Genomic DNA, 24936 nt, shown 5'->3' with positions numbered 1-24936 from the left:
TAATATTGCCCTACTTGACTGTTTGCCTATATGCGTGAAATGTTGCAGGCCATGGTGGAAGAGTCGATCATGGGAAAGACTAGGTAAAAAAGCTCCACAATGCACACGGGTGAAAAATACTTTGTAAAATGGGCCCGCAGCATTTCCCCAACATAATCCTCCACTCTTGTCATGGCAGTGCACTCTGGCATTGCGTAGATTGTTTCGGTGCAACCTGGCTTCCAAAACTTCGTTTTTGTTACTGATCCCTTTGAGTACCTTCTCCATTCTGAGGAGCTTTTCACAGGTGTCCATGCCTTTTTCTTCTAGTGCAGAGGTGCTCTGCTCCACCTGTTCAAGGCGCTCATCGTGTTTTGTCACCCCTTCCTTTAGGCGGTCGACCCTGTCAATTTTGTTGTCGATGGCACATTTGAGCATTTTGTATGTCTGGTTCAGGTGGAGTCGCACCTGTTAATTCTGCCACCAGTTCGGTGTCCTTCATGGCTGGGGGCCCTCGAGTGGGTTTCTGCTGCTCGAAGACCACCTTTTGTTGCTTAGTGTCCGTTTCTTAAATTTTTCCGGGGTGTGCTGTGCGCTGCCATGGGTTTGTGTGCGGGTCACAGCTGTGGGGGTGCCTGTAGGCGCGTGCTGGCATCTATGGTGCCACCTTCTGTGCTTGGTTTCCATAGTGCAGCAGATCAACTGGCTAGTGGTTGTAGTGCATCGGTTGTTGATGGTTGCAAGGCTTTTTCCACTCCAGGACAACATGCCTCCGAGCAGCACCCACCTCAATGCGCCACAGGTGTGTAGCTCTCAGCTGTCCCGCGTTCCAGGGCAATATTCATCCAAGAGGCGTGTTGTTGGCAGTTTGAGTGAGACAGGACTCAGGCTTGGTGTTTGAGTGCAAGGGTGCAGCGTGCTGGGTGTTCTGTGTCGCTCAGAAAGGGTGACGCTGTGCTATAATCTGACAGTCCATGGGCAGGGGGACTTCTGCTCATAATCGATGCAGCCTCTCTTGAGTTTGCTGGGGGCTGTATTCTTTGTGATGCTGCGAGGGTACTCTTACAGGAGGGCAGCTGCCTCTGTTTCCTTGTGAGGGCCTTAGGTGCCCTGGGTGTGAGATCGCTGTGCATTTAGGGCCCTGACTCAGGGTCTCCTAACCTTTGTTCATGAAGGTTATAGTGGGGGCCAACAGCCGCTGCGAATGCCCGGCTCGATGGTCCCCCTGCTGCGTGGCCTGCAGTGCTTGCACAGTGATCGCAGCTGGAGGTCTTCTCCTCGGGTGAGTCTGTTGTTAGAATGCCCGGTTACTCACCGGTAATAACCATTACTCCGAGTCCTGGTCTCCCCGTCCCATTCCTGATACGTGAGCAGCTAGTCTGCTCTACAGAACCCCTACCTAGCTGAGCTGTTGGCACTTCCCCCTAGGATGACGTCACCATCACGTGACTACTAAAGGGGGAAGTGCCGGATGAATCATCCTGAAAATACCAAAGACAACAGAACGAAACACATACAATCACCCACGGAAAACCCAAACCAGGGAGGGAGGGAAGGGCTCAGGAATGGGACGGGGAGACCAGGACTCGGAGTAATGGTTATTACCGGTGAGTAACCGGGCATTACCTCCTCGTCCTGGTCTCCCCGTCCCATTCCTGATACGTGAGCCCATACCCAAGCACAAGGTGATTGTAAGAAAAAAACAGACCATAAGAATGACAGAAAAACAGGTCCATTTTAATCAATCAAAACAGTACAAAACTACAAATCAAGTACTGCAGACAGAACACTAGTCCCAAAAGCAGCCGAGGCCGCCATCCCCAACTCCAGACGATAATGGGCAACAAAAGTGTGGGGAGAAGCCCACGTAGCAGCATTGCAAATGTCTCGCAAAGATGCACCCTTGAACATGGCCCAGGAGGACGAAACACTCCGAGTCGACCGACCCTGAACAGAAGAAGGCAGGGGGCAGTGGACCGAATCATAAGCAGAAACCACTGCGCCCTTGACCCAACGAGACAAGGTGGACAAAGAAGGGCGAAGCCCCAGACCCGACAGGCCGTAGGTGACGAACAGGGAATCAACCTTACGGAAACCAGCCGTACGCTCCAAGTAGATGCGGAGAGCCCTCAACACATCCAAAGAATGGAGCAGCTCCTCCTCAGGAGAGGCAGGAGCCGGAAAAAACACAGGGAGAACAATATCCTCCTGACAGTGAAAAGTCGAAATCACCTTAGGGAGAAAAAACTGACTCGGACGGAGAACGACCTTGTCAGCGCAGAAGCGCAAGAAGGGGGGAGAAGCCATCAGCGCACCAATCTCACCAACCCTACGCCCAGAGGTAATGGCCACCAGGAAGATAACCTTGGCAGAAAGGAACTTCAGGGCCACGGAGTCCAAAGGCTCAAACGGAGGACCCGTTAAAGCCCGAAGAACCAAGGGCAGATCCCAAGGAGGCACAGGGGAACGGGAGACAGGACGTTGAAGCAAGAAGCTTCTCAGAAGGCGAGCCACCAACGGGGAGACAGAAGAAACAGAGGAACCCCGAAAGGCAAGAACGGCAGCCCATTGCGCCCGCAGGGAAGAAACCGCCAGTCCCAAGACAAAACCATCCCGCAAGAAGTCCAACACCCGCACGGCCTCACAGGAGGCAGGAGAGAGACCCCTCCCAAGACACCAGGTGGAAAAAGACTTCCAGTGACGGGCATAAGACTTCAAGGTGGAAGGACGCCGGGAAAGCTGAAGACACTGGGCAACCTCCAACGAGCAACCCAGACCCAGCAAACTCAACCTCTCAAGTGCCAAACCCCCAGCCGGAGGCGACGCAGGGAGGCAAGACTGAGAAGAGGAGCCCGCAGGGGGCAGGGAGACAGGGGAAACCTCCAATGAGGGCAAACGGCAAAAGTCAGCAGAAGGGGAAACCAAGACTGCCGAGACCACTCCGGAACCACCAGGAGAACCTCCGCCCGATCCAAACGAATCTTCCTGAGGACCCTCGGAATTAAGGCAAACTGAGGGAAGGCAAACAGCAGACCCCCCGACCAAGGAATCGAGAAAGCATCGGTCGCCCAAGCCAACGGAGACGGAATGATGCTGCAAAACAGAGGAAGAAGGGCGGAATCCTCCGAGGCAAAAAGATCCAGCCAAGGGAGGCGGAATCGAAGGACAATCTGGCCGAACAGATCCGGGGACAGACAGAGGGACACTGAGGAGGGGAACACCCTGCTCAAAGTATCCGCAGGCCCATTCTCCTTCCCCGGAAGATAGACCGCCGTCAGAGACAACAGATTCGACTCGGCCCAAAGGCCGATCTCCCGGGACAGGAGAAAGAGAGAATGACACATGCCCCCCAGGTGATTCACATAGGCGCGAACCACCTGATTGTCGGTCTGCACAGAGACCGCCCGACCCCGAAGGAGAGGAGCGAACCAAAGGAGAGCAAGCCAGACCGCCCTCAGCTCCTTCCAGTTCGAGGACTGGAGGGATTCGAATCGGGACCACCGACCCTGACCCTTGGAAGAACCCAGAACAGCCCCCCATCCCAAAGCACTCGCATCCGTGGACAACACGACCACAGATCGAGGGGGGAGGAGATCGAACCCCCCGGAAAGGGAGAGAGGAGACAACCACCACTGGAGATCCGCCCGAATCCCCGGAGTGACAGGGATCAGAGTCTCGAAGTCCAAGGAGGCGGGATCCCAGTGAGACAGGACATGATGCAACAGGGGGTACAGATGCAGTCGGGCCCAAGGAAGGAGATGAAGAGTGGACGCCATCTCCCCCTGACTCCGCAACCAGAGACGGGCAGACACCTGCGACTGGGAAAGAAGCCAAGAAAGGTGGCGAAACAAAGTCAACTGGCGCTCCTGGGAGAGGAACACCATGCCCAGGTCCATCCGGAAGAAAGCCCCCAGGAACTTCAGGGACTGAGAGGGCACCAGGGAGGACTTCCGGTGGTTGATAAGGAACCCAAAGGAACCCAGCAGATGACACACCTGGGCCACATCCGACAGAGCCTGCGAAAAAGACGGAGAGACAATCAACCAGTCATCCAGATATGGAAACACCAGCAGCCCCATAGAATGAAGAATACCCACCAGAGGGGCCAGGAGCTTGGTGAACACCCTGGGCGCAGAGGACAGGCCGAAAGGCAGCACCCGGAACTGGTAGTGATGGGTCCCCACAGCAAAGCGCAGAAAACGCTGGTCGGCAGGATGGACAGGAACATGCAGGTACGCATCCATCAAATCCAGGGACGCCAGGAAGCCACCCGGAAGGACCAGAGGCAGGATGGACTGGAGGGTCACCATCTTGAAAGGGCGATGGACGACGAAGCGGTTGACACGCTTCAGATCCAGAACAGGACGAAGATCCGAAGTGTCCTTCTTGGAAACCAGAAAGAGGATTGAGTAGCAACCCTCGCCCCTCTCCAGCGGCGGAACCTCCACAATAGCCCGCTTCACCAACAGGAGCCGAACACCCGCCAACAAAGACACCCTTCGCAAAGGAAGACGGGGCAGGGGAGTCTGAACAAAACCCGGAGGAGGAGGAGATAAAAACTCTATCCGGCAACCCTCCGAAACAGTCTGAACCGCCCAGGCATCCGGAACCGACAACCACTGGACGCGGAAGCGCTGGAGTCGACCACCAACGGGTAAATGCAGACAGTCATTGAGAAGAGGAGGAAGCGGGGGTGGCAACACCGGCAGCGGCCCGGGGCTTGGCACCTCCAGGGGCCCCCCGGCCACGACCCCTGCCACGAAAGGGCTGAGCAGCGCCACGAGCAGGAGGCCCAAAAGCGCGACGATAACCAAATCCACGCCCCCGAGCAGGAGGACGGATCGGAGCCACCAGCTTGCGGTTCTCCGCGGACTGCTTGACCATGCCCTCCAGCTGAGGACCGAACACCTTAGAACCTTCAAAAGGCAACTGAAGGAGGACCGACTTCTGCGAAGAGTCCGCCTTCCAGGAACGCATCCAAATATGACGCCGGGCAGCAATGGAAGCACCAGAAGCGGCGGCCGCCGCCCCCAAATTGTCAAAGGAAATGTCCGACAGGTAACGCACCTGCAACTCCATCAAAGACAGAAGAGGAGTGGCATCCTCGCCCTCGGACAGCAGAACAGACAGGGACTGGAAGTCTTTAAGGAGAGACTGAACCATATAGTTGGAATACGCAGTCGCCCGGACAGAGAAATTAGAAGCAGCATAGGAACGCTTCACCGCCCCCTCAACACGCTTATCCACAGCGTCCGCAGGAAGGGCGTCCTCAGAAACAACCAATCCCTGAGAGGAAAGGCCAGCCATCAAATTGTCCACTTTCACAGCCTGAGGGAATTCATCAGCAAAACCCTCAAGAGGGTAACGTCTGGACAGGAAACGAGGAAAAGAAGACTTGTCCACCTCCTTCCATTCGTGGGACAGCACATTACGCACCGCACCATGCAAAGGCAAAGAATCCGGAGCAGGCTGGACATACTGCGTAAAAAAGTCATCCTCAACAACAGCATCCGCAGGAGGAGAAAAACCCAAGTTGGACCTCACATGGGCAAACAGGTCAGCGAGCTCAGCACCCTGAACAAAACGACCACGGACACCCTCATCCTCACCAGGATCAATGTCACCCTCAGGAGCATCTTGTGGATCTAAAGACACACGAGGCACCTTGGGAGGAGGCTCAGCCGCGTCCCTAGCCAGGAAAGCAGCAGCCACAGCCTCATTAATAATGAGGCGCAGGGCATCCAGAGGGGTCGCAGAAGAAGAAGCGACTGAATCCATTGCAGAAGAACAAGTCCAAACAACACTCCCAACAGGCAAAAAACAAGGACAAAAAACATCCCAAAAAGGACCCCAGATATAGGCGAGGACCCGAACACCTGTGGGAGGGGAAAGAAAACCGGGCCAGTATAAGAAGCCCAGCCAGCCGCCAAAATCGCCCCCTTAAATGGTGCAAGACACCAAACTCCATGGAAAAGCCCCTGCCCGCTAAAGCAGGGCGAAAATGGACCGGAGAAAGCCCAGGAACGGCCGCTGGAGCAGGCCAACCCAAGCCAGGTGAGCACCCAGAAGCACAGAGCACAGAAACGGCCGCTAACGCGAGCCGCGTGCAATCAGGCGCCCCCAACACAAAGCCGGCCGCTAACGCGAGCCGCGAGGAACAAAAATGCCCCCATGAGGAAAGGAAGCCCAATGTAGCTCGGGGGAAGCAGCAGTGAAATTAAAACAGAGGCGGCCGCTAGAGCAGGCCGCCGTACAAAACAAACAAACAGCAGGGAGACTTACCCGTTTTCTGTCAGAAAAGGAAGCCTCCAGGAAACAGCCCAGCCAGGAACGCGGTCGTAGACTGCAGAAAAAAGAAAACAGGATGATTCATCCGGCACTTCCCCCTTTAGTAGTCACGTGATGGTGACGTCATCCTAGGGGGAAGTGCCAACAGCTCAGCTAGGTAGGGGTTCTGTAGAGCAGACTAGCTGCTCACGTATCAGGAATGGGACGGGGAGACCAGGACGAGGAGGTAATGGGCCTCAGGTGGGGTGTGAGGGGTGATCTGGGTCCCATCGCAATACGTGCTGGAAGGCCTCAGCTAGGCCTTTGGTTTCACTTTTGCACCTGCACCGTAGCCGATGCAAGGCCTTCCGGTCGTACTGCCTCTCTAAGCGGCCTGGGCGTGCGTCCCTACAGGATCCCTGAGCGCGAGGGGCAGCCGCAGCGTTTCCGCTGCTGCCGGTCAGGTCACGAGGGTTTGTCTCTACTCACTGGAGTTCGCATGCTGTCCGGGTAGGCTATGGCAGCAAGCCTAACTTCACGCCGCAGGCACTGACAGCCGTGCCACCACGACCCGCCTCCAGGCCAGTTTGGAGCTCCGCAACTCAGTGATTCGTTGATAAATCGTTGCTCTCGGGGCCACTGGCAGTGAACTTCACTACGCTTGATGCTGCAGTCTTCCCGATTAGAACCGTGCTGATTTAATACTTCATTGACAACTAGGGAAGTGGATTAATGCTGGATCATTCTTCCCACCATTAAAGCCTCGCTACAGAACGGCTATCATAGAGTTGGGCTCTCTGGCGCCCCCAGGAGTATTCTTTTGTAATGCTAAGTACTCAAAAATTACAGAGAGGATTTACACTAAACCAAGTCACGTTCCAGTTTCATGCCATGTTTGGTGTAATTCCGTTCAGCTGTTTAGTGTGCATCGACGAGCAAATGAAAACAAAGGGAAATGTCACTTTTTTGAGACACGTCTCCACCAAATTGAAGGGCCTGAGGCTATTATAAAAACTGCAGGAGCTATGCATGAAGGTAACTTAATTTTGAGTAATTTCCTCTCACATGTTTGAGTACATTTACTACTTTTGACTATTCAGAAAATCACAAAATGTGCCATTGCCAGTCTTGAAATGAGACACTTAGTGCCTGATTCACAAAGATAACTTAGACTTTTGAGTAATTTACACTTTTGGCTAATGTCAAAATGTGAGTGTAATGTTACTCAAAAGCGTAAGAATAAATTAAAAGTGTACATTACTCAAAAGTGTATGTACCTTTAAGAATAGCCACCAGGCCCTTCAATGTGGTGGAGACATGTAAGTTACACTTTTGAAGTAAATGTACACTCAGATTTTGTGATTAGCAAAAAGTAGTTAACTTACTCAAAAGTCTTTTGTGAATCAGACAATAAGTGTCTCATTTGGAGCCTGACAATGGACATGCAGACCTGGCAGGTCAACAGAGGCTATTGGCGTCGCTCCTTGGTGGAGGGCCACCACCAAGATTTAGATGCGCTAGGTGTGTGTATTTTTCTGTACCCACCTGTGTGTGCGAAAGGGAAAAAGACGTAGCTGAAGACCCTTATATATGTTTTGACAAAGTTTGCAAAAACAGTGATGCTAGTTTAACCTCACAATTGTAAATCAAAGATGTCTTAAAAGTGTCCTGGTCTCTTATTTGAGTATCTTGGGTTACACTCAAATGGAGTAGAATGAGTTGTTAAAGCAATGGTGTGTGCAACTTGAAAGCAGCTAGAAAAGCACTATTGATTAGAGAATATTGAAGTGTGAAGAAAATAAAGAGAAAACAGAGAAGCATACTTGACCATTTAAATAGAAGTGCATCAGTTTTCTGCTAATCATTGAGAAACACAACATAGTCAAAGCTGGGCTGTGTCAGGAAAGAATGCAGTCAGATGTGGATGGAGCTAAAGCTTCACCACAGATGTAGGTCCCAAGACCTCCCCTGACAAATGTCCATGGATTTGTAAATGCAGCTGTGCGGATCTGATAAATATAAGTAGTACGAAAAATATAACTGTAAAGTGCTTCTTGGATATTATTGGTGGCTTTGCTTGTATTGTTCCATGTTGCTAGCGCTTTTATCTCGTAAAGGACACAGGGTCAGACCATGTGGAACTCCTCCACACAGTCGGACTAACTTGGCAGGATGTCATAGTGAAGAGATTTTAATTAATCACTTCTTAACATTGAAGGAGGTGCTTTGCCCCAGCCTTCAGGCGGTCTCAGAAAATGTTTACATTCCTCTTTTCTCCACTTCTAAAACAGGTCCCTGATCAGCCTCCATGTTCCTCCTGCCTCTGCTTCAAACTATGGCCACTGATCAGCTAGTGGGGCCAAAATTCTGGTCTGAACAATGGTTCAGCCTTTTGGTGAAGTAGCAGAGTAACGCCATATCTTGAGGTTGTTTTTGTTTTACATTCCAACTACCTTCTTCTTGGGAATATCCAAGACCACTTTTGTACCCTTTTTTTGGGTCCTGTTTGGAACATTGGCACGTGGGTCACCTTAGCAACCCTGCTAGGTGGAATGAACTACACACGTACTCGGCTGTTGCTACCTTGCCGTTGGCTCTGCCGGTCGTATCACTGCAACTTTGGAATAAACCTCTGCTATCTCACCTGTGGTTACTGCCTTGAGTGAATCCTTTCAGTGGCGACAACTTGGAGACGGACCTCATTTCCTGACCGACTGGCAGAGCGGGTTTCTGCGTCCCAGTGCACCTTCTTCATGCTGAATTTCCTTGTTGCTGCTCTTTTTTGAGCCTAGCATTTCCACTTGGATCCATGCGTTGTGCCGGCAGTGGCGCTTTCAAGGCTGTTTCCGTCCTCGGCCAGCCTCAACCGCTCAGCCCGATTGACGTCAGCAGAAGGGTGCACGTTGCTTGACAGTGGCAGTTCAGCCTGCCTTCAACCTAATCCTCGATTGCCTAGCAACCTGTAAGCGAAGCTTGGTAGCGCTCACTTCATGGAAAGGTGAATTAAACAAGCAGATCCATGTTGACTCGCACACCGCTTTGCAAATTCAATTGCAACTCTTTTGAAACAGAAGACAACAGATCCACGGTGATCTGCACACCGCTGGCCTAACCTATTTTTCATTTTGCTGGTACTTCGTTAGGAGACATAAAAAGGTACATCCACAGTGATCTGCACACCATTGCCCCATTTTGTCTGTTGTTGGCATGTGAGGCAAACCATTACATCATTACACTGCAAGCAAGAGAAGCAACCAATGAAGATTTCCTATCACAGCCCAGCTCTAAAGGAACATTGTGCACATAAGTGATATGTACACATAGATGTTGTGAGTACCTTTTAACTGTTAAACTTAATGACATATATACATTTTGATACTCGTACCTGATGTTGATTTTAATTTTCAACATTTTTACTGTATATTTATCGCAGCCATAAGGTAGTGTTTTAATACACTACGTATTCCCTTCTACATTACATTAAGATTCCACTGTGCATGTTTTTAATCTTCATTATCCTTACCAATTTTCACTAACGTCTTGGTCATCCTGCAACAAGGTGTGTTGCCTCTCCTCCCAGGAAATCCTCAACTAGAGTGGGAAGCATGGTTGGAGGGGTGTGAAGCTTACTTAGAAGCCATTGAAGGAGAAGTTTTTACACCAAAAAACAATTGACATTGTTACACCGTTCTTTGGGCATGGAGGGTAGGAAGGTTCTTAAACATCTACCAACTTTTATTGTTTTGGGTGAAGGGGATGCCATTGATAAATATGCTTCTGCAGTAAAAATGTTAGACTCTCGTTTAAAAAAAAAGGCACAACATCATCATGGAACGGCACAAATTTTACAGGAGGAATCAAATGCCTGGAGAGACAATAGAGAATTTCATAAGTGACCTCAGAGTTTTGGCTTCCACTTGTGAGTACAACAAGATGTTGAGGGATCAGTTGGTGGAAAAGACTTAACAGCAAAAAAGTACAAGAAAAACTTATGACTGCAGAGGTTTTAACCTTAGACAAGGCTCTAGCCATAGCGAAGGGGGTGGAGGAGACTGCCAGATACATGGACCAGATAGCTTTGGAGTCACAAGTTTACACAGTTATTCCTAATATGGCTACAGGAAAGATGGATAAGAGAAATATTTGTAAATAAAAGGTTTCTTTGGAATGCTATAGATGTGGACATAGGAACCATTTGGGGAATGCTCCTTCATGTCCAGCTTTAGCCAAAACTTGTGCTAAGTGTAAAAAAAAGGGGAAATTTTGCTAAGGTTTGCAGATCCAAGGCTAAGGGCAGCTGGCCCAACCCTAAACCCGTTCTTGCTTTGGAGTGTGTATCGGATCAGATTTCTGATTCTAGTAGCAAGGAAAACAATGTTGTCATTATGATTTCCAATGCAGTTGATGAAGAGCAAAAAGATGTACTTAAGTTAGACACAGTAGGGTTGAAAAAAACGGTGTGTCAAATTGGTCTTGCAAATATTGTATCTCAGCGGTTGCAGATCCAGGATTGTATTTTACCCTCATTGGTCCTGAAGATTCGAACAGAATTTACAATGTCAGTTTGAAAAAAAATCACAAGTCAAACCAGTTGCTCATGGTGGTAAGCTAGTGGAGATCCTAGGGGTATTTGACAGTGAGTTTCACTTTAAAAATCATACTGCTCATGCCACAGTTTAAGTAAAGGAAGGGCCTAATTTGCTGGGGTGGTTTGAACAAAAGAAGTTAGGCATCAGTCTAGATCCTAACAGCCCATGGCAGGTATTACTCAAAGAAGAATATAACTTGGTGTACACTGTTTAGGGTAGATGTTGGAGGTCAGCTTTCCCTGAAGTGTTTCAGGAGTATTTAGGTAGGATTAAGGGATTCTCCCATCGCATAATTCTGAAGGACGGTGTCCAGCCAGTAGTCCACAAACCAAGATGTGTACCTTTGGCCATGATGAAAGAGGTAGAACAAGAGCAGAGACAGCTATGGCAACAGGGTATAATTGAACAAATTGAAAGCTCTGAGTGGTTATCCCCAGTAGTTTTAGACAGGAAAGGCAATGTCTCTATTAGAATGTGCATAGATTTGAGGGACTTGAATGAGAGAATTTGGGTGGACAGAAACCCTTTACCCATTATCACTGACATGGTGAGTCATCTTACGTCCTTCATTACTCCATCTGGTGCATATAGGTTTAAAAGGATGCCATTTGGATTAGCGTCAGCTGCCGCTGTATTTCAAAGAGTTATTGAGGCTATGTTCAAGGGGGTTCGGCATGTGAAATGTTTCCAAGATTACATTTTAGTGTACGGGAAAGATATGGAGTCCCATGATAAAAAAATTGGTTGTCCAATTTGACAGATAAAGGAGTTACACTTAAAATTGACAAATGTAAATTTGCACTAGACACTTGATAGATTATTTTGGATACAGGGTGTCTGCCAAGGGGTAAAACCTAAGCAAGATCTTGTTAGGGCTATCAAGGAACTTCCTGTCCCACTCAACCCGGACCAACTTAGATCTTTCTTTGGAATGGTGGAATTCTATTTCAGAGTCATTCCCAATTGCAGTGGGAGAACACAGCACATGAGAGAGTTGCTGAAAAAGATTCAGTAGTTTGTATAGTCTGAGGTCAAAGGAATTTCGTGATGTGAAGTGTGATCTTGGCAATGTCATCCCTCTCCAACCTTTCGATATCAGTGATCCATCTATTATAGTTACTGATGCCAGTCAACATGGGTTGGGTGCTGTTTTATTGCAGAAAAGAGAGGGCAGGGAGGTGGCAGAAGCCTTTGCTTCAAGAGCACTAAAGGGAGCTGAATCTACTTATTCAGTTGGTGGGCAGTTAATTAGGTGGAATTTAACTAAGCACATACTTGGCAGGTGCTGCCTTGCCGTTGGCTGTGCCGGTTGTGTCCCTGCAACTTTGCAATAAACCTCTGCTATCTCACCTGTGGTTACTGCCTTGAGTAGATCCTTTCACCTTTTTAAAGTGTATCGCAGACAGGACATTGTGGATTGGGTTGTTGAATTAAACGAATATCAATAACCTCCAGTATATAGAATATTTAGATGAAAGAGTTCATCTAACTATTCTCTGAATTACTGGTTTAGTGAAAATGCACATACCTTTAAATTGTCGTTGTTGTTTGTTACCAGGGAGATCTTGAAAGGTTGCTGATATAAGGCGGGTAAGATCATACACAGGTCCTATATGTGGTATTACGTACTGGTGCAGTGCCCCAGAACAAAAAAGAAGAAGCAGGTGGGGAGAATAGTATTTGCCCTGAATGGTTGGCCTAGAGTGGGACAATCAGGGTGGTATTATTGGGCCAACATGTATGGGAACACTTTTAAAAGGAGCACTTTTATGAATATACCCCCCTCCCCCGCCCCACACACACACACAGGTCAATATGCTAGACTGGTAAAAGGCACACTTATTTTACTGAGTAACACAAGCACAACTTAATCCCAGGTAAAAACATAGGCCTCGGTACCCTGTGGCTGTCCCAGACAAGGAAGAGAGGACCCAAGTGAAGATTGGATATGTGCATTGAGAATCTTTCTGTGCTGTCTGTAACCTGCAGTAACGGATATAGGAGAGACACTTTCAGACCTCTATTAAGATCGATCCAGTTGTTTTCACGGAGCAGCTGTTTACTCTTCCTTTGACCTCATGTTGTGTCCACTCGCCAAGGTTAAAATGTAACTTTTTGAAAGGCTGTTTTTGATGAAAACTTGTTTTTCTGAATTTTCTCGTACAGATTATTGACACAGGCTCACTGCCCTTTTATTCCTGAGTTCTCACTTGACAACAAAGAGAAAATGATTAATTGAGCTTTCGTGTTAGTATCCTCTTTTGATATCTCCCAAAATGCCAAGCTGTTTAGAAAGCTAGCTGTTCTTACAGGCAAGAGAGGGGGTTGGAATCTCAATATCTTACCTTTTCACGCAGCCCTGATCTGCCTGAGTGAAATAACAGGGCTTATTTGAAGATCCTGAATATTGCATTAGAATGTTTTTCACAATAAAAATTCTACAATAGACTTTTTTTAAACAGAATGTTCTTTTGATGTCTGTGGGTTGCTACATAACCTCTGCTTCTGCTGCCCTTGAAGCAAGCAAAGGATGAAACCGAGGGCTGGATAACTCTGAATTAGTCATGGCAGAAGGATTAAGTGAAATATCACAGGTAAGGCGCCAGCTTTAAGTGATCATGTTGCAGAACCGAGGCAACCAAGGATTAATGTTGTTGCGAACAGCTGTTCTTTGAAGGTCTTCAGAGATTTTTCATCTTCTGTACACAAATAATTTTCCCTTAGGAGTTGTGAGCTTTGATCTGAAACCTAAAGTTGACTTCTTCAGAATAATTTTTTCATCATAATTATTTCTCTATAAATATAGGCTTGGTTTTCAATATTCAAAACCTATAAATATTCTTTACCTTATCAAAACCAAAATGCACATGACGTGTTTACATATTTCTACATCTGTAAAGTATGAATGACCAGACATTGAATTGTTGATAGCTTTGTGTTGTATTTTACTGATCTTATGAAGTCACTTGTTGAACCTTAAATACAGCCCCAAGGAAACAAAGGCATACAGAAACACTTTATGTGCTATGCACATCTCAAGCTAACAGAGAATCAATCATCCTGCTTGTTTGAATTAGCACAAAATAGATAATACAATTCTAATTTATTCCGGACAGGGGTTCCCACAATATTCTTTACCCCTGGCCCCAAAACTCCTTAAGATAACACTGTATGTGGACAAATCAGTTTTTACCAGCCACATCACCATGCCCATGCCCACATAGGTCTGGTCTCCATCCCTCAATTGATCAGCTGTTACTCATATATAAATCTACTGTTATGTAATTCCACCCTCTGTTTTCCTTTGTGACATAATTTGAAGCACAGCTGCATTGCCTCCTCAAGGAAGTTCTTTTTTTCATTTCCCAGATGTGTAGCCTTTGTGCTTTTCATTTGGGTCCTGAAAAAATCTCGGGATTTCCACATTTCATTAAACTTTCTACATCATGTTTCATGCTTTGTTTATAATAATATGTGATAGTTTTATTATAAGATCATATTTTGGTACTACCTAATAGCTTCCTGATCTTCAACCACTATCATCAGGGACCGTCATCAGTTCTAAAATGAGAGAGCTTCCAAAGTATTCTACCTTGGTGATTTAAAAAAAAAAAAAGAAAAAAAAAACCCTTTTCCACTTTCGGATCCTAATTTTGATGGGGGGTTGTTCCTGAAACATCCTGATTTTGCCTGGAGGTTGGGTTTTTGAGGAATCTTGATTTTGGATGGAAGTTTAGTTGCTAGGAATTCCTGATTTCGGTTGGCGTGTTATCAAGCAGGGTGATCCACTGAAGAGTAGTTATGGGGTATGTGCCACCCTCCAGTTTCCTTCTACTTTTAATTGTCCCAGGGTGAAATTCCCACGCTACATTTTAGAGCTCATATCATTCACTCATCAGAGAGATTTCCTGGAGTTTTAAAATGATTATTTAACACAATCTGATTGATGCACCAAGACCAGTGGATTTAGTTGAAATGCTCCATGTCTTCCAGGCAATCAAATTGGCTGACATGCCCAGCGTTATTCTGGAAACACAAGACCACAGGGTATACCATATAGGAGAAGGGGGATCCGGGGTCAGTGAAGGAGAGCAGCAGTTGAGATTCTACTGTTTGCATGGAAGCAGAATCTGCAGGATTCTGTTCTGGAGTGGGCAGTTATCACATTTTGGCTGAATGTCGACCATCTGCTTGAGCCATCAAAGCCACAATTTATGTTTCCTAAATTAGAATTGCCAGTAATCTGCACAGGATGAACACAAGGTTCATTCCTAGGGTTCTTGTCTTGACCATCTTTCATGTGTTGGACCCTAATTCTGTTTTCAGGAGAGAAAGACCTTTGAACTTAATGTTAAAACAGAATTACAGTTCTCTTCTCTGGGAATTAAGTCTTGCAGTCAAACCAAATCATTTTGTTGCCTACGAAGTTGATTCTAGTGTGACATAGTTATCAAGCGAAGTTCTTCCCAGTGTTCTCTCCACAGTTTACCACCCCATACTTTGAAACTGGTATAAAAGTACCTTTAAAGAGTAGACTCTAGCATACTCTCTATGGTTTAGAAGGAAGATGCAATACTTACCTTTAAGTGTGGACCCATGAGCTGGCATGTTAAGTGACTAATCCACTTTCCACACCTGAAATACCTGGTTCATTCCACCTAAATCTGCTGTGATTTAAATATAAGGGAAAGCCGTTGCCCAGGTATGTCCCAATCCCACTTGGGCCATCTCTAGGCAACATAGCGGTATAGAATGTTGAGATTAATGGATAATGAATGTATGAAGTATAATACAGAGCATAAATATATAAAGAGTAGAAGTAGACAGAGAGGACAGCGATGGTTGTACGTCACCAACTCATCTTTGTAATGTACTCAAGCAACACCAAGGTTTTGTTGTAAATGTCGAAGCAATGGATTCTAAGTGAAACTGTAGGAAGCAAGTGGATATTTACCAGTCTTACCGTTGCCTGTTTGCTGGAGTGCAGCAGCTCTTAGATGGATTTATCACTCAGGAAGCAACCTAGTCATGCTACTTCAAAGTTCTGCCATTTTGTGTTGCTTAAAATTTGTGGTTGGCACAAATCATTTGAATATGTTTTTTATTTTTCGAACACTGCTAATTCTTACCTTTTTTATTTTTACCCATACTAGGAAAGCAGAAATATCTGTGTGCCAGCAGAAATGACTGCACCATTGATAAATTTCGGAGGAAAAACTGCCCTTCTTGCCGGCTGAGGAAATGTTATGAGGCTGGCATGACATTGGGAGGTAAGTTTGTTCGATTTATGTTTATACGTGTTTTGCTAGTTTCACAGCAATTCGGATGACCTCTATGGCAAGCATAAAATATGTAGAACTAACTGTACATGGGATTCATTGCCCTACATGCAAATAATCTTGCACAGAACACAGTTTGCAAATGTCAGCCATTTTAGCGAAGTTCCCAGAAGCGGGTGGACACCATGGTAGGTCAAGGAGTAAATGCCGCACCTTGCTTATTACTTCACTTCCTGTGGCGTACATTTATTTCTAGCATCTGGTTAATTGTCCAGCTGGGATGTGTGGTCATGTCCAGAGTCTTTGTACTTGTAGCCAAACAATTAGTGGGGGAAAGGCAATTTTGTTCTCCAGTAAGCCTACTTTCCGTATGTCTGCCTAGAATACTTAGCTCATCCTCTGCCAAACTCTTAGCCGTTTCAGGAATCCGAAAAAGCCACAAAACATACTCCTTTTCGGTAGGTAAAAGTTGGAATACTTTGGCACGTAACATCCATTCAGAGACTAATGTTCCACTTTGCTGGATACACCTGAAAACCTGGTTATTTGCAAGCTGATTTTATCCCCATCTGTGGATAGTTTTGTCAGTGTTTCATGGCACTAATGCAACCTTCTGGGAATTTGCACACCACAAATTTGAAACCAAACCTCTTCTACATAATATTTTCCCAATTGGTAAGGGATTCTCTGCATTGGTATTGAATACTTACTGAAGATGTTGCTTATTAAAGGAAGTTTGTATCTTGTGTTTCATCTATAATGTGTGGTTGAATGTGATACCACTTGGAAAGAGATGTCTGGCATCCCTTGGTCAACCTTCTGAAAGAAATCAGCAACTCAGAAGTCCAGGTGGTGGTTCTGGGTATGGCTTTAAAAGATATGCTGCTGATGGAAACAGGATATTTTTGTCTGGTTGTTAACTGAAGTTGACATAAGAGGCATGACACAGAAAATACTTTGTTTTCATGCCTTTCAATACATAATACTTTTCCAGTTGTACACATCAGTTTTCCAGTGACTCCTGTCCAGATTCCAGTTCCCAGATCCTTCATGTCCCCCACTTTTTGGAGCATTGACCATTGTGACAAGTGGACCAGACACTGTGAGCCTGATTCACAAAGGGCCTCTGCACTTGTGCGGAGGCCCCGCAGTGGGGAGTCTCTGCACTCAGGGCAGACTCTCCGCAATGAGAATTCTCAATAGGCCCGGTATATGTATTTGAAAGGACTTTTAATGTGGGGGCATTCATGTTCTTAGTCATAGTGCAGCAATGCCTGCACTCCCCTGTGCAGCACCTGCACATGTTTTCCCCTTTTCTGTACTTATTAACTTGACATGTGCGGAAGTCTACGTTTTATCTGAACCCTCACTCACTACCCTTTTTCGTGAATAGTAGATAGGCTTTAATCTGTGCATTCATGTGTATTTCTTTCAAGTATTGAATATTTCATAGATCTGTCATCTGGCTGGCAGTTCACAGTATATTCTAAATAAAAGTAAACAGCTTAAGTACTCCTGGATTCCAGTAAAGTAGCTTTTATTTAGATACTGATGTACATTATTGTCCAACTCTCCAAACATCATCCAGTGAGTCAAAGGTGCTCTGACCCCAGTCAGTTCAGAGCAACAGCGGCTCCTCCACAATGGCGGAGTAGCATTGCCTCACCGGCTCAGAGCCAGCAGCCGAAAAATAAAACAATATTTTACTATAGTTTTATTTTTCAGCTGCTGGCTCTGATCCAGCGTATGCAGGAAGGGGTCAGTCCGGGTCAAGGGAGAGGGGAGAGGTGAGGAGGAGAGGTAAATGTGCACTTTTAAGTGTGCATGTCAGTTTGACCAACTGTTTCAGGCCGGCCAAACTGACATGTGTACTTAGGTATCTCCAACCCGGCTGTATTGTACAGCCGGGTTGGATAAACAACAGACTCCCTGTGCCTTAGCGAGGGTCAATCCAGCCCGCTCAGGCCTTCTCCCACCCTTACCTTCTGATACACCTATAAGGGTGGTCCAGAGACCTTCACTGGGGATGTGTACACCTGTAGTAGGTAACCAGATAAATTGATCAACAAATTATCACTTCCGAAGAAGAGCCACACAGGGAGTGATGTGGTAACTGAGAAACACATTTCATACTAGGAACGCTACTGGACAACATCACCTGTTACCACTTTGTTCTGGAAACATGGTCCAGGCATCTTGATTTGCTCATGAAATTGAAGAAGAAACATTGGTATCTGCATCATTCTCAAATAACAACTTCAGCATTCATCAACACCCATCCCTATAGTTGACTGTATGTTGATCGCTTAATGAACACTATGCTATAATGCTAGTAGTTATACCGTGCCTCAGGCAGATCTAACAATCTGTACACACCCTGAATGACTTATTGGGCATCTTAAAGCAGATTCTATCATTTCAGCAACTGGACAGTGTCAAAGGAGCTCACTATGCCCCTGTACTGCACAGAGGGTAGATGCTTGAACAACTTTATAAAAAGAGTCATTCTGCAGTGACAGAAGCTAATGCAGTGGTTATCATGATGGGCTCTATGCTCTATGTAGTATATTTTATCTAGCCTCTTATCTGATAGATACCTCTAGGCAACGATTCCATACCTTCGAATTTTCCCCTGGGGTCAAGCTGTATCAAGAAATGTGTATTCAGTAGTACCCCATGCGCACTAGTAGGTGGCCTCGTTCGGCTCCGCATGGCGTCATCTGCGCTGCAAGTGATGAGCGCTGTGCCTATATAAACACCACCCTAGCATGCTGAAGTCAGTTCTTTTCTTTCCGCCCCAGTCAATGCAGATCTAGGAAGAGCTATCCCTTAGTCAATTTTTCAATGTTTTGTCAAAGTGTTTTCACGTTTTTTCCTCCTGGTGTGGCAGGAATATCATCTAAAAAGGCTGGCTTAAAGTCCTGTCCTGTGGTGCATGTGACCGCGCGATGCCAGTGACAAACCTGAACCTTGTGTGCCTTTGATACCATGAGCGTGGCCACGACCCGAAGGCCTGCTCCGATTGCCATGCCATGCACTTGAAGGAGCTATCCGTCAAGCTATTGGAAGCTCAACGTGCGCCACTGCAACAAACTAGATTCCGGTCGAGAGGAAGATCTCGGGATGGACCTTGATCAGCGCCGTTTGTGCCATGTTACCTGGCGCCAATCCTGAGGCCCACGCTCCGGGCGCCTTTCTGCAGTGCCTTCCTCATTTATATCCCTAACTCTGACATGGAGCTGGAGGGGCGTTGACTGATGACAACTCCGGCTCAAATGTAAGGTATGCCTTCTGGGCCAGATTCTGAGCCCTATTCTTATGGGCTAGGACTCAGGGAGGAATGGGAGGGGTCGCAGGACCCTGAAGAATACTAGCCGTATGATGCCAGCATGGAGTGGTGTGAGAATTTGGCGGATGCCAGCTGTCTGGGTACTTCTCCAGATACTGGTATGCTTTCTCCCCCTAACATGGCTACTTAGGCAGGAGCTTCAGGCGCAGTGATGGTGAGAAGGGCAGCTGAGGTGGCAGTAAAGACTAACGTCTTGATGGGAGTGCTTCGGCTGGGACTGTCCCCTTCAGAACTGCTTCTCCCTTTTAAAGAAGCACTTATTGATGTCCTGCTTGGGATCTGGTCCAAGCCCAACACAGGGCTCCTTTGAACAGGGCAATAGCCCGCCACCGCCGCACGCTTCCGGGGACCCCCAAATTCCTCATTGAACACCCTACAATCTGCTAGTTTACCTGCCTCATCCTTGCTTCCTATCGGGCAGATCCAGATCCTAATTAAGGGAATGGCATATCAATTGATCAAAGTATGTAAGTAAATGTACTTATCAATAGGTATATCAGGTTCCTGAAGGCATTGTCCAATCTGTGATGATGATACCTGATTAAATCCTGAATAAAGCCCAACTACTTACCTTGGCGCAAGATGGCTTACCCATGTAGACAGTGTGAGAGTTGACGGATCAGTAATTTGTCCCTAGTACCTCCAATTGCTTTTTTAATCTTACCCCTATCCCTGTTTTATTAAAACCGGTATCACTACGGGGAGGAGATAATTTTAATCTATCCTTATAGATCCCACCTCATTTCTATACTCAGACACTCTTCCTACTGGTGGAGACAAGACCTCAGGATGATACGATCCGCTACGAGCACATCAGTGGATATTATATACACCACTCTCCGAAAATGTTTTTCTAAGAGATTATGGTTTCTAGAATTGTGCGGTTCCACTCCCCTTTGATTTCCAAGTAGTTCATTATAATCACTACTTTGAGTTTATTGATCAGTTCCTCCACTGATCTAGACCAAAAAGAGATAGCAGCACTTGAAGGGACAGCAGCATGAAATTCTAGCCTTGTGGCAGTAGAGCAGGTGCTCAAACGTAAGAGAAGTAAAGTCTTTTGTTTAAGACAAAGTCGGGCTTTTTTTTACACCAATCTTGGATTTAAGGTTTCTGAGCCACTATCTACACAAGCAGTTATTCCACACAATGTTTTTAAGATCTAATTTCACTTCATCAGGCAAATGAAGAAAAGCGTAAAGGTATTGCCTCGGTTTTCCTGTAAGATGCTGATTTCCGCATTCCTGTTGATTTAAAATGTCAGAAATACCTACAATTTTCAGTGACTATGAGTGGTTTCCTTTTAGTCTCAAATCTCTTCTCAAGGTTATCAAAAAATCTCTTGCCTCATTACAGCATTCCTTAACAGTCAGGGTCACAGATGTTCCCATACTTAATCAATTGATTGTTGAAAGGGATTTCTGAAGAGCAGACACAGAAATCCATAGCACAAGCCCTCAGATTATTTCAGGGCTTCAACATGTACTTAATTCAAGATTAATCTACCTTGATAGCTCACACTAAGATTCTTTTTGTTGGTACGTAGATGGAAACACAACCAGCCCAACCATTCCTATGTGTGACACAGATGTTTCTTGAAATTTCCCGTCTGCTGCAAGAAGGTTTGCATTTTAGAAGTCTCTGAGGGAGCTGATTACATTACATTGATTTCCCATTGCTTCTACTTCAGCCAGATGGAACTGGACAAACAGTAGAGGCACTTGAGTGGTTCATTAGAAGACAATGGTGATTAAGCTTGAGATCAAGAAGGCATCACAGCCTACTGATGGGACTGCCTTTCACAGGATGAGGTCCTAAGCACATCTTTACATCTTTAATGTAAGTGCATCCGTGGAAGGGTAGGAGTATGCCTGCAAAATCTTTCCACTAGAGCCTTTAGCCAGTGGAAGTAAACTTGGCACATATTAATGGAGCAGAGCACAGTGCCATTCATGTTCTGGTCTAACCATTCATGCATCAATTAGCAAATCCACAGCCCCAATCATGACCAACAACACAACATCAGTGTATGATATCAAGATACAGGGAGATATTAGGGCTCTAGTTATATCCAAAGTAGTCCAGATTCTATGGGAGTGGGCAGTCATCAACAAGGTTGAACTTCCAGTAAAGCCTCTATGAGCAAAAAAACACCAGTACAGTCGATTTCAATAGCAGGTTCAAGGACAAATGCCAAGAATAGAAACAAAGACTACAAAGTTACAAAGACTGGTTCCCTAATGAAGAAAATCCTGCCAGGGCTTGTTTATGAACTGCAACAGCATGAGTTGCTGATTTTTCTTCGGCAGGTATTGTGAACTGGGTCAAGGGGAGAATTCCTTTTAATTAACTTGTGTAGGATGGAGCGTCTTGTGTAACTATCAGTCCTGTGATAATACAAGATTATTTCTATTAGTGAGTTCCAGAGTATATTTTCCCCATGGATTAACACACAAGAAAATCCCGCTTCTTCTTTCTTGGGTTGGAGCGTTTCTAGTCATATATATATATATATATATATATATATATATATATATATATATATATATATAAAAGATTTTTTCTAATCATTAGTACCACCATCCAGAATAATCAGGATTTATAGGTTTGTGGTGTGCAATTATTCCCTTATTTATTCACTCCTTCTATTGGGTATGAGGTCATTATGCAACCCTTGCGTTTTTCCCCACAGTAAACTGTGACTCATCAGTGGCTTCTGTCTTACTGTCTTTCTGTCCTAGTCATGCTCAAAAGTGATGGATTCACTTAGTGGGATATCAGTGTCATCCTTCTTATAAATTCAACTTGTTTTATGATCCTTCTATGAATATGCCAGTAGGGGATTTACATTATCATGTCTTTCAAGTGACTTACTGTACTGACTATTATCAACTAGCCTCAGGCAACTTTGTATGTCCATTGCCTCTGACCCCTGAATACTCTTGCAGATTTCACTTTTTATTCATCATGTACTGTCAAATTCATTCGCTTTCCAGAGATCCAGAGCTTGAAGAATAAATACTCTACCCCTTCACAAAGTATCCAAATGTCCATTTTTTAAATTTCTGACTTTCCCAAATGAAACTCCACTTTCCAAGTAGCCCAGTCAATGCCTTTGGATTAGTCACCGATTTGTATGTTGATATACAGCTTTCCACAAGATTTCAAATAATCACTTGCAAGTGCCCCTCCAAATATACTTCAGCTCAAAGGAACATGAACAACTGTAGTACACTATGTTGACAAGTCTTGCCTTGATACCTCACTGTTTAGGATTCTTTACCAGCAACTTTTGGACTGGCTAAACTAGAGAAACCTGAGCTTGTTTGCCCAGCGATGAGTGGAACAGTCAAAAGTGACAGACCTTGTAAGCATCAATACTAAACAAAGCATGGCGGCCTATGAATATTCCTCACCAGGGCGGCAACTTTGCACGAAATCCCTCTTGAAGGTTTGTAACATATGTGAGCCCACTTGTGATATCAGGTTACACAGTTTGCAAATTGTTTGAAAAACAAGTGAGGGAGATGTAATAGCTTCAAGCCATCCCACTTTACACCTTCGCTGCGATGTAGCCTTATCTCTGCATTCAGAATATGATGTTCAACTCATAGCCTTCGCTGTCAGAATGATTCGCAACTACTGTGTGGAGGTAGCAAGCAGAAGAACAGTTGTCACGATGTGAGTGGTCTGAAAACATGAATTACTTACGCGGCAAGGAGGTGGACTGTGTCCACTTAGCCTAACGTACTGTAATGATCCACAGTGCTTTTATTGTGAATTGCAATACATGTTAATACTTAAAGATTCCTGCCTGTTTTTTGTACAGCCGTTTTGAGAACAGTGGGCTTTCATCATGGGGTAATTTTCGTACTTGAACTTGTGCTTAGGTTCTATGGTCTATCAATAAAGAGTTATTAGGAGTGTAGTTGATAGAGTTGACGTTCATCTATTTAATGCTGGTGTGGTTGGAATGTACTCATTCTTGTTATGGCAATGTGGAAAGTATTTGGTGTCAAGTGTATTTCAGGTGTTTATAGTCTTTAGGCCTGTCTCCTGCCCGAATTCTGATCTGGGTTACATTAATATCTTGGAAGCTAGGTATATGCTTATTTCCTGTTAGACTCTTAGTTAAATGTCAGATCACTGTGGGATTGGACTTGTGAAGATCCGGGTGCAGAATGGGTTTGAGCAGTGCATGCGCTGGCTGTAAATATCCTCCAGCTCAAAAGTAAATTATTGGTTGGAACTACTCTAAATTCGAGGCCATTATTAGGGATTGTTTGAGCAACTGGATTGTTGTGGAGTAGAGGGATGAAGCAGGATCCCATGGAGTGTCAGGATTCCCATCAGGCTCTGAATTGTTTCACAACTGGATCATAGGTCCATGCCCAGTGAAATCACCAAGAAGACACTGGAACCGCAATAAGCACAGTTTGATTTAATTTATCATTTTGCGAATAGCCTTAACCCTCAGTCAGTCAAGTACCCTAAGGCTAGGAAACCTTTTTGTGTACCTTACACATAATGAATTCCAATTATCAAGCATTGCTCTTTTGCAGTTGCTACCCTGTTCTTTCAGGATATAGCTGTGGTCACCTGGGAAGCCTTGTGTAGTAGTTGATGGTCTTGGATGTTTCACTTATCTTGTCCTACATAGATGATGCTTTTGCTACCTTCCATATACAAGTGGATGTATAATCGATTTGCCTGGAAATTTAGGTTTTATCTCACTAACCACACTGATACTTTTTAGATCTAATCATTGTTCCCCATCAATTCATTAACAGTGGTGAATATGGTGTGTGCCCGTATCTTGCTCAGAGTTCTTGATGGCTTTAGGATGAATTTTTATCATCTACATATGCTGCAGGTTTAACGACATGCCCAAAAGTCTGGTGATAGAGATGAGTGCCCCAGGAGTTTATAGTGCAGACCATAAAGTCCTATTCACTATAGTTGGTACAACATATAGATCTTAAATACAAAAGAAAGAGCAGAACCATTTAATTGCTGTTTCAGTAGGCCCAAAACCTTTCTTCAGTTGTACTAGGATGGTTTGGTCAATGGTATTAAAAGAAGCAAAGATGTCTAGCATAACTAATCCTTCTCTTTCAGTAGTTTTTCCGTAACATCACTACGTACAGTTCCTGTGTCCCACCCTGTGTTAGGCACTTAGGACATGATTCACATAGATTTTGCTTGTTTCTTAAGTCCAGGTGTAAACCTGGAGGTACTCCGTCCATGATCTTGTTGTGTTTGCTATGTTCGCACTAAGTGGCCAAGGATATGCCTTTGGTAATTCTAAATCCCCCTCCCTGACATCCGTCACTAGGGGACCCTCCACTTGTTTGAGCCAAGGATATGCCTAGACATGGGTACTTTTCTCTCGGTGCCTCTGGATTCAAGCTAGCCTGGCTGATGAGGGTGACACCCCGACACATGTCACAAGATGCTTGTTTCTGGTCCAGGG

The 24936-nt window shown here is 45.5% G+C and overlaps 1 protein-coding gene across 2 annotated transcripts in view; it reads left to right on the top strand.

Moving 5' to 3' along the window:
• The window catches only part of AR (androgen receptor), a 530339-nt gene that overhangs the window by 417617 nt on the left and 87786 nt on the right, over positions 1-24936 (top strand). For both annotated transcript variants that reach the window (XM_078640138.1, XM_078640139.1), the window contains exon 3: positions 15989-16105. In XM_078640138.1, the coding sequence (XP_078496264.1) occupies positions 15989-16105 (117 nt within the window). The remainder of the gene's footprint in view (positions 1-15988; positions 16106-24936) is intronic.

This window comes from Lissotriton helveticus, chromosome 4_2 (genome assembly GCF_964261635.1).
Source record: "Lissotriton helveticus chromosome 4_2, aLisHel1.1, whole genome shotgun sequence".
NCBI classification, from domain to species: Eukaryota; Metazoa; Chordata; class Amphibia; order Caudata; family Salamandridae; genus Lissotriton; species Lissotriton helveticus.
The sequence above is the reverse complement of the archived record's forward strand: the minus strand, read 5'-3'. Positions and strand labels throughout refer to the sequence as shown.